At 35.5% G+C, this 11207-nt stretch overlaps 1 protein-coding gene across 1 annotated transcript; it reads right to left on the minus strand.

The window, feature by feature from the left end:
• Positions 1-4705: 4705 nt before the first annotated feature.
• On the minus strand, positions 4706-8766 carry LOC140226695 (C3 and PZP-like alpha-2-macroglobulin domain-containing protein 8). The gene is made up of 3 exons (XM_072307135.1): positions 8730-8766; positions 6809-6958; positions 4706-4995 (listed from the first exon to the last, which is right to left on the minus strand). Exons 1-3 carry the CDS (start codon positions 8764-8766, stop codon positions 4706-4708), a joined length of 477 nt encoding a protein of 158 aa, XP_072163236.1.
• Between the last annotated feature and the right edge of the window lie 2441 nt (positions 8767-11207).

Genomic DNA, 11207 nt, shown 5'->3' on the forward strand with positions numbered 1-11207 from the left:
AGTATTCTGAAGACATTGACTGTGCTGACAACACATCGCTGATCAGTCTGTCGGTGCAGCTGGAGCTGAAGAATTATCATGTTTGCAGGCCGATAATTTCTTCATAAGAAATTTTCGATACATAGAAATATTGGGAAAACGTTTCCAAACAGTCTCCAAGATTAGTCATACCCTGAATGAAAAATCAAATGGTGCATCTGTCGATAAAATATTATGAGATGCAAACGAGGTGAATATGCAACATGTGCGGAAAAATGAATGCGAAATTGTCTACGTGATGGCCGGCTGGCTGGCTGTGATGAAAATTGTTTCCGATGTGACGTCATCCTATTCTGCTTCTTTTTCTCCCAAGTCGACTGGCGATCCGCTAGTCTCACATTAGGGTCTGAATGGAGTGAGAAAATTGCGATTTCTGTCTCCTCATGATTTTTTGACTTCTAAGTAATTTAATCCTGTTGATCATAAATTCAACCTTTCCAGACATATATAATTTGTCCATGATATCCATTCTTAGTGAATTTTTCTTCGGGGCAGTGCTTTAATATATTCGAGCCATTACAAAAAAGGAGCAAGTTTTCCGTCAAATGCGTATTACTTGAGTAACGCTGATGTTAGGTGAGTGCATAGTCTGGTAATTTGGCCCGTATGTGAAATGCCAGAGAAATGTTTACGTTTGCGTTAATGTTTTACTTTCGTGGGGTTGAGATGTTCAACACATCCACTCTCTTTGAAAAGCAGCAGAAGTAGAAAAAAATAGAAATAAAGTAATAACTTATATTCTACTCACACAGATGTAGTCAATGAAATCAAGACTGCAAGGGTCGAGCATGAATCTATTAATCTCAGAAGATACTGATACTTGTATGACATTTAAACTTTAACGTATGCAAAGTAATAATTATTACAACATTATGGCAAAAAAAGTTTCTAACTAATACATTGTGAGCCTATTTTGATACTGCTACAGCGGATGAAAGGGCCAGCAAACAGTCAACCTAATTGTCTTGAAAAAAAAAAAAACCACAACTACACTTTATTTCTACAGATAAATTCATGAAGTAAATGTGACGGGTTATTTTAAAGTCAGGCAATTGAAGCGTCAAACCGAATTTTATTTCATTATTTTCACATCTATCATACAAGAAAAATGCAAATCATATAGCATAATTGATTGATACAAGGAGTTTTCTGTGAAATGTCACGAAACTCTCATATAAATGCAAACAGTAATAATACAAAATAATCGTAAATATCCATGTACAGCAGCTTCACCTACAAACACATAGATGCACGTGATTAATTTACATCATAAATTCACTATGAGATGAAATACCTCGCTATGAAGGAATATGGGGAAAATGGAGAGAACTTGCACAGAAGGCTCAGAGCTTGTACAATTAGCAAGTTCCTGAGCAAAACGAAAACGAGTCTGCATAGGTACGTATGAAGAGTTTGTTTGCAAAAACCGATAAGTCCATATTTGCCAAATGGAGATATTTGCCATTAAAGGTCATGAAAAATAAAGAGAATAATAAGAAAATTTTTGCTTCTTTTGACCATAACTTCAAAAATATACCTTTATATGTAGTGATCAATATATCATTTAAAAGATATTATTTTGTACTTTATGACAGAGATCATACTTCAAAATCTTCAAAAATGGGCTTATCGGTTTTTGCAAACAAACCCTTCGTATATACATGAGCAAGACAGTTAGTGTGCATAACGATTCAGAAGGAATGAGAGGACGACAGACACACACATTCAAACAAAGAAAAAGCGCACAAACACAGAAAATCTGTGCAAACCCCAGAAAATAAACACAGGTCAAAATTGTAATGAGACGAGAAAGTCGACATAGATCAGTACAGCTTGTCTAATGAAATGAGACCCGCATTTTAGAATAGTGAAGACAGCCCCTTTAATGTTGACCTAAAGGCTTGGTTGTCCGATGTATGCAGTATAATACATTATATCTGTAACGACTAAATAAAACAAACATAACTTGAATTTGAAAGTGTCTATGCTCCTGGTTTTTTAATTTCAGAAGAGAAAGGACATTCCACACTTTTAGCATCAAAAAAGTTCGCTTTGAGAGTAGATGGATGGAAGAAGTCTGTCTTGAGTGGTTTTTTGTGTTGTGTTATTAAGAACAAATACTAAATTAAATTCTTATGGAGATTATTGTATTGAGAATTGTAAGTGAATTGACCGATTTGCATCTGATATATATCTCTAATTTTAAGAATTCTTATTCTGGATAAAAAAGTTATGACTATGGGCATGAGAAGACCTATAATTGATTATTCTGAGAACTTTTCTTTCTTTTTCACTAAATTTACTAAATTTACTAAATGTGCAGTAGACAAACTACTTTTAATTGTACCTATTATCCCTATATTACGAAACATCACTTCCCAAGTGACATCAATATGAATATTCCAAGAAAGTTTATTGTCTAAGACATCACCAAGATATTAATTGGCGGTAACTTTCATTCTAGGAATTTCTTCAAATATTGAGTTAGGAGATTAGTAAAAGTATTACTTAAAAACCATGGGACATGTATGAAGTTCTTTCAGAGTTAAAGGGATACCTTCTAAGTTTCCATCCGATCAATTACATGAATAATCGTTTAGTTTGGTTTAAAGGGTGAGAATAAGAGAAAAGTTTGTTCGAGTAGTCAGCAGGTAATACAAATTGCAGTATAATTGAGGACATTTGAATATCATTGATGTAAACAGTGAATAGTAGAGGCCCAAGAAAGCTGTCTTACACCCCACGAGATTGAACACATGGAAGAAATAATTCCTTACGATCTGATGAATAGTTTGTGTACCACTCCAAGGCCTTTTCTCGAATCACAGTGTGACATGTTCGTCATAGTGACATAAAGATTAAAACGTGAAGATAGAAATAACGACAGTAACTGGATACTGAAATCACCAAATTCGTCTTCCAAACTGTCTCAAATGAAAGCAAACACGAAACGAAGATGTCATATTATAATGAAGTTACAATGACAATTCTTATTGACAAGAAAAAAAAAACACACTGAATTCTCCCTACGCCCAAATATTTTTTCCTTCATAACAGAGATTGATTTTTCAATCTTACTAAAATAATAATGACAATAATAAAAGAAAAATTACGAGGATAAAACCTTTCCAACAAAATGCACTCTTACAAAGGATTGAAAAGAGAGAAAAAGGGAGAGAGATCAACATCTAAACTTTCCAAGCTGCACTTAAGTTTTCTTTTTCAAAAGTTAGTTTCATGAACTCAGGGCAAAAAAGAAAATGTGCAAAGAAACGTTGAATACAAGTCCACATCACGATTACTGCTTATTAACATTTTAAAAATCTTGACAACCTTACCTTTCAAATCGCATAGTAATTTTCATCATCCTATATGGTATCGAAAATATAAGCATGCAAGCCGCAAAAGCCTATATAAAGGACTATTCTACAAAACCGTATTGAAGTCTATGTGACTAGGTGAATATTGATTCTACGTCAGGACTCAAAAGAAGGTAAAAATGGTCAACCAAGTCAATGTTGAGTTTTTTAATATATTTTCTGAAAGAGCTGTTTTTCTTCTACGCCATTTTTCAGTTCGGAAATATAACATGAATGGGAATTTTTTTTTTCCAGCAGTTTTAGAACTACCCTAGGGGGGGGGGGAGATGGTGGACTAATCAGATATGTCTTAAAGTTCCCTTTCCTTTTCTTGAAATTCCTGGCACACTCTTCATTTTTAAGTCTAATAACGATTGAAGAGAATTACTGATAACGCTACTGCTTTGGAAGTTGGCATTAATCATGGACAGAATGTGTTAATAGAACACGCTCATTTTCAGATTATTCCGATAATCCCTTCATTGTTGTTGCTCTGGTGGTTTACATCCCGTATTCTGTCCTTCTCATCGCAAAGCAAACACGACTTGGTAAAGGTTAAGCGCTTGAATAAACCCTGTACTTTGCTGTAGAGCCTCTTTTCTTAGTTGACACTCTTTTTTTTTAGAGTGTGTGCTTTCTTTCCAGTATTTATATTTGAATTGGGCTATACATCATTTAAAAGATGAGTCTGCTCTTTCAGAATCTGTTTGCCCTTAACTAAAAAAAAATGTTTGCCGACTTTTTGTTGCTTTTGTGATGCAGAGTCACATACAGAGAGGTTTATTTGATATGTCTAAAAAACGAATGAAGTCAATTCTAAATATATACTTTAATGAGATGTTTATTGAAACCGACTAATTTCAATTTTTTTAACTTTCCATATATTTGTCGTGAATTAGATATCCACCTTGCTATTGATTTTCCGAATGAATTGGTTTTTAAGTTACTCATATATATATATATATATATATATATATATATGAAGGGTTTGTTTGCAAAAACCGATAAGTCCATTTTTGAAAATTTTGAAGTACGATCTCTGTCATAAAGTACAAAATAATACCTTTTAAATGATATATTGGTCACTTCATATAAAGGTATACTTTTGAAGTTATGGTCAAAAGAAGCAAACATTTTCTTATTATTTTCTTTATTTTTCTTGACCTTTAATCGCAAATATCTCCATTTGGCAAATATGGACTTATCGGTTTTTGCAAACAAACTCTTCATATATACATATAAATTGCTATATATTGAGATGGCATTCATCCTCGGGTATGCATATATGTCCAAAATTTCCAAAGTTATTAACAAAAAGAGTGAAATTCCCAGTATCCTTCTGAGCCCCACCCAGTCCACAACCCGATGTGGTTGACCGGAAGAGGGTCCGGGTCTGTCCAGTCAATGATGGGGGTTTGGTTGCCATGGCGACCGATCTCGAGACGACCCTGGTCAAAGGTCAACCAGAAGTGATCGTAAATCGGAATGCCTGGTAGCACGGGGTTAGAAAATGGCACCGTGACCGTGTGGCATCCAGTGTTGGGCTGTGTCGCACATCTTCGTATTACCACCATCTTGGTGATCCAGGCGCCGAAAACTGGTTCCATTCAGTAAGAAGAAGTAGAAGAAAAAGAAGGAGAAGAAGAAGAAGAAGAACGAGAAGAAAAAGAAAAAGAAGAAAAAGAAAAAGAAGAAAAAGAAAAAGAAGAAAAAGAAAAAGAAGAAAAGAAAAAGTAGAAGAAGAACAAGGAGTAGAAGAATAAGAAAAAAAAAAAAAGGACCATGAAAATAACAACGCACAAACGAACTTTAAATGAGAGAGTTGTATGGGTCTGAATGTACGACAATTTATTTTATCTATTTCGTTGGAGGGACCCTACATAGCAATGTGTCGAATTCCCTTCAAACCTGCTATGCGAATTGTATGGACCCCAGTAGAGAATGTTTCGTCGAAACCATAGAGCAAGAAAGACAAAACAAATGAGCTGAAGATGAAGAAAAATACCATTGCGGCACTTTGATAAAGTGAGGAATCCGTGATCACGCAACGTTTGCACAAATTTATATATATATATATATATATATATATATATATATATATATATATAGCACGATGACACTGACACACTTGTATGAACACTGAACCTAATTCTTTATATTAAATGGGTTAGTCAAATACCGGTCAGTGATTGGCTAAACAGAGTCACGTGATGGAGGTACATTCGTTATGTTCGCCCATGGGCGAACATTCTTTGTAATGTTCTCCCATGGGAGAACATTTTCACGTAACAAATGACAGAAGGCCTAGGACCGGCCACCCACGCGCGCAAAGTGAATTTGGCTCTGCGCGAGCGATCAAGCGATCAAGTGCGTTGTGCTCTGCATGCATGCTGGTGGTTAAAATAAAGATCGTACACTGTAACTATACACAGCCCAGTCGCTGTGTAGCGCACTGCGTATTAACAGCGTCTGGTCGGGCTACGCTAGCTACGCGTAAGTACACTGAATCTCTACGATCTTTGGTGGTTGACGTTGACGTATTAGACTAACCCATATAATATAACAGATGATGAATTTTATTGTCGGGAACATGTACCAAACGTTCCATCATTAGGGATTGAAATGCTATTTCGGGAGGCTATAGGTCCCTCGACTTCGTCTCGGGACTTATGACCTCCCTCAATAGCATTTCAAACCCTTCGGGTGGAACATTCGGTGTGTTCCCTCCCCCGCCAGTCATCATCTATATAATATTATCGGACCCTACCCTACTCCTGCCTGACATGCACCACCGCACACACACCTTCCCTCCCAATATATCACAATCATGATCACTCTCATCCAGCCACAAGACAGCCACAAGACACCCAAGTAACTCACACGTCTGCTTAGCAGGTATTATATTACTAAGTTTATTCATGATATGTGTTTAATATATTTTTATTGTATGATATGTCTGTATGCTACATATACTCATTATATTTTATTTACAGTTACACATTATTGAATGTTTTGCAATTGCCAAAAATGTTGCCAAGTATGCTATGAAGCTGTTAACTCATGCTGAATTTGTATTTAATGTATTATGTTCATGACTCCAGATTTGTTATGCTCAAAATATATCACATTATTTCATTTCATGAACAGATAATAAAGCTGAAGAAGACCAAGGTCGAAAGCTTCGCAACAGCCGGCTTCCTGCAACATCTTTTGTCATCATTACATTGTCTCGACTATATATATATATATATATATATATATATGTATATATATATATATAACTTATATATATACTATATACATTATATATATGTATAATTTTACACAATTTGTTTAATGCGCCCCAAAAAGTACAACTTGCTTCAGTACATCAGTAGAAAAAGAAGAAAAAGATATTCAGCTCTTTATACCGATTCGGTACATGTCGACAAGGCTTCTGGTCTCACTGGACAAGGCGATATTCGCTTCATTATTGGCGCTGACCTCAAAGTCGACGACCACCGGCCTTTCGGAGAGTTCGACATCGAGGAAGACGTACTGCCTCGGTCCTGATCCCCCATCTTCAGTGTGAATCACCGGGCATGCCGTAATTTTGAATCAATGGGGATTATAGAATTTTTCATATTATATGCCCACAGGTGAAAAGCATGATAAAAGCATAAAAGCATTTGCAGATGAAATAAAATCCCTGCATTAGTGCTTTGAATTATGTAGTTCTAAAATGTGAGCTAGGGATGGAAACAAACACTGTCAAAATTTGAATCGGTAGAATCGCTGTTTTTTTTTTAATAAACAAAATATGAACAATACTTATGATAAAAATGTCTGCATAATTTCTCAATAAACCGTAACTGTTTAGTAATAAACAGTTACGGTTTATTGAGAAAAATACAAATAATATATATCTCCTTATATTTTAGGCTTTATCATAAAACTCTTATGTTATAGGATGTTTTGTGGTACAACCGACATACACATAGGCATTGAATGTCATATTTTGAAAATTTAATATCACTGTTCCCAAAGGTAAACAGGACCTTAAACTGAAAGAATAGACTCGGCGTTGTTCACTTACCATGCAGGAAAATTAATCATAGATAGAAAGCAAATATTCAGTTTAACTTTACAGAGCCACTCTGATTATTTGGAACTAAAAGCAACAATAACAACAACATCACAACAATAAATTAAACAAACCGAAACAAATTCATTATGTTTCTTAGTCTATGCTTGACAAAAAAAAAAAAAAATTACATAATTACCTCAGCCAAGGGAGGAGGTTGTGTTTTCGTTACCGTTGGTTTGTTCGTTAGTTAGTTTGTCTGTGTGAAAAATAACTAAAAAAGTATTAAACTAATTGGAATGACACTTGCAGGACAGGTTGGGAATGGCACAAGCAACGAACGATTAACTTTTGGTAGTGATCAGAGAGTTTTGGTGGAATCTATAAAGGATTTTTGATATTTTGGCAGGTAGGGTCAATGAACTTAGGAGTTCAGGCTGCGCGTATTTGAGGTTTGAAACGTTCTATTTGAAGTTCTGTAAAGAATTGCTTGGTCTGAACAAGAGAACTCCCAATTGCATGACTTACGGTGAACTTGGGCACTACAAATTAGAAAAAATTGTCACTAGTCGAATGCTTATGTTCTGGTATCGTCTCTTAAATGGGAAATCAGCTAAATTATCAAGCATCGTTTATAGCTTTGAATTTTTCTCCTTTTTGAAGGGGAAAAATCAGATGGGTTGGATTTTCAAAGTAAAGAATACTTTTGATAGCTTAGGCCTTTCTGACGTGTGGAAGAGTCAAGCAAGTAATCTATCTTTATCTTCATTCAAAAGAATAATAGATACAAAAATTAAAGATATGAGTCAACAGGAGTGGCACAGTGATGTTGAGTTAAACAATCAATGCACTGTTTATAGAATTTTTTAAGCAGCAATTATGCTTTGAAAAGTATCTGATTCGTCTTAATGAAAATGATAGGAAATCTTTAACACGTTTTCGTTGCCTTTAATCATAAGCTTCCAGTAGTGTCTGGGCGTTACAAAGACATTCCAAGAATTGAACGTTTGTGTACCTGTTGTTCTAAAAATGATATTGGTGATGGATTTCTTTATTTGTTTGTATGTCCCTTCTTTATGACAGAACGTGAAAGATTTCTCGAAAAGTATTATAGGAAGTATCCTAACACATTTAAATATGATCAATTGTTTAATTCCACTAAGAAAAAGACTTTGTCAAACATTTCGAGGTTTTGTAAGGTAACACTGTCCTTTTTTAGTTAGCTGCTGCACTTTATTATTTCGTTGGATTTTGTTTATTCTATATACCCTTAGCGTGATTATTTGCATCAGGCAGTGCCTGCATTGTGCGTAATTCATGTGATAGATTTACATTTTTATAGTATATCATTTATAACATACTTTTATGCAAATTTTATTTGAAAAGTATGTTGATATCTTGTATATATTTGTATTATATTTGTATATATGTTCATTCTTGTTTGAAATTTTCTATTTTTTGTATTTTCAATTGACACTGTACTCCCATACCCCATGAGGGTCGTTGAGTAATAAATCAAACTTCAAACTTCAAACTTCAAAACTAAAGTGCGTGCTCTAGTTTCTACCAGAGCGAGGCGCGCCGTGCACCTGAGGGTTTATGACGTAACAAAGGCTTCTATATTGGGAAATCGGGCGGCTTTCAGCACACAATGCTATAAGTACGTATGGGTGGAAATCACTGATCTCTGTGGAAGAACAAGATCAGTGGTGGAAATGAGCTGCAAGCTGAGTGCTTCTCTAGTATTAAATGGAAACAAGTCAAACTAGAAAAGCACTCTTTAGAGCGCAGACCTCCGCCAAGCATGCAGCTCATTTCCTTCACTGATCTTGTACTTCCATAGAGATATCAGTGATTTCCACCCATACGTACTTATAACATTGTGTGCTGAAAGTCGCCCGATTTCCCAATATAGAAGCCTTTGCTACGTCATAAACCCTCAGCTGCGAGGCGTGCCTTGTCCTAGCAGAAACTAGAGCACGCACTTTAGTGCGCGCATGCAAACCTCAAATACGCGCAGCCTGAACTCCCAATTTCAATGACCCTACCTACCAAACTATCAAAAAACCTTCATAAATTCCCCCTAGATTCTCGGATCGCTACCAAAAATTAATCGTTTGTTACTTGTGTCATTTTAAATCTTTCCTGCAAGTTTCATCCCAATCCGTAAAAAACTTTTTGAGTTGTTTTGCACACGGACAAACGAATGAACGAACGAACGAACTAACTAACAAACCAACAAACCAACGGTAACGAAAACATAACCTCCCCCTTGGCCGAGATAATCAAGAAACAAGAAGTATCAACACTTGTCAACAGCGATATTGACATTATCAATTGTATGCAGATTTGTTGATTTTTGTTTACTTGTTTGTTCTTTTTCTTTCATGATACATATACTTTTTAGAGAATTGCAGACTTACTAATAATATAAATAGTAACTCGTTTTTCTTGAACATTATTTTGATGGAGTTGTTAGTTTTAGAGAAAAAGCGAAAAAGGATTATAGGCAGAGATGAGAAATGAGGACAAGCTTTTTTAATCATACCACATTGTGGTCCAAAATAATCATCCGTACACGAACACTCGTAACCTGTTTCAGTCTCGATACACTTTCCACCGTTCTGGCAAGGAGCCGAGGCGCAGGCTGATTTGATGGACCGAACGCACAAGGATGGGGAAATGGAAAATGATAATGTTAAAAGGACAGGCAAAATAAGTAAACTGTTTTATCAGCTCCATCACTTAACAAATTCAAGCCAAACAAATAAAATGTCCCATTTGTAGGCCTTCATTACCTTTTTGATATAAAAGTCTTCCATCGTGTCATTACAGTCGACAATTTCGCTCAGGGAACAAAGAACATAATAGATGAAACCTTGATTGTCAATTGACATAAAAAAAAAAAATCTTCAAATACATATAAACGTATGCTGACTTAATTGAATGAAAACCTTACCACTTCCGAAGATTAAAAGTTCAGTTGATTAATTTTCATAATCCCAAACACACGACCCAAGGTGCTCATTAAAAAAAAAGAGGTCTGATGTAGATCGGCACTCGACTTACATGGGACACGACAGATGTACCGTTTTTTTCCCTTTCAGCATGGTATGATTCCCCATCATGGCTATCTCTTCATCACTCATCAACTTAGGAACCATGGCAACCGTCTCCCCGCTAGGGAGAGTATGCGTTCCACAGCTGACGACAGTCACTGGACAAGTTTCATTTTGTCCCTCCGTAGACGGGGCTCCACAAACTTTCAATGCGAATTGAACAACAACAAAAAGAATGAAACTTAAGATGATAAAAAGAAAACCAAAACAAAACATTCCTGCAAAATGTGAATATATTGAATACATGACAAAAACAACAACAAAAACATAGAACCCAGCAGTTACAGTTTCAGAGTAGGCCTAATCCGAGGAATTTCTCTGAGTATGATTATAACATCAAAAGTTTTAGTGACCCTTTATGAAATACACATTTTGTTATTAAGAACTTGGCAACACTAAAATGACATACATGCACCATTCAACTCTTGTCTGTTTGTTTCTTTGTTGTTACAAATACCTTACAAGTTATAAAGTAGTATGATTTTTGCACTACATGCTCTGTATTTTGTTTTATTTTGTTTGTCTGTTTTGCTGGAAGGAAACGAATGATGATTTGATTGCCTAGGTACGTTAACACTTCATTTGAAGAGTTTGGTCGCAAAAACCGATAAGTCCATATTTGCCAAA

The sequence above is a fragment of the Diadema setosum genome, chromosome 3 (genome assembly GCF_964275005.1).
Source record: "Diadema setosum chromosome 3, eeDiaSeto1, whole genome shotgun sequence".
In the NCBI taxonomy this organism is placed as follows: domain Eukaryota; kingdom Metazoa; phylum Echinodermata; class Echinoidea; order Diadematoida; family Diadematidae; genus Diadema; species Diadema setosum.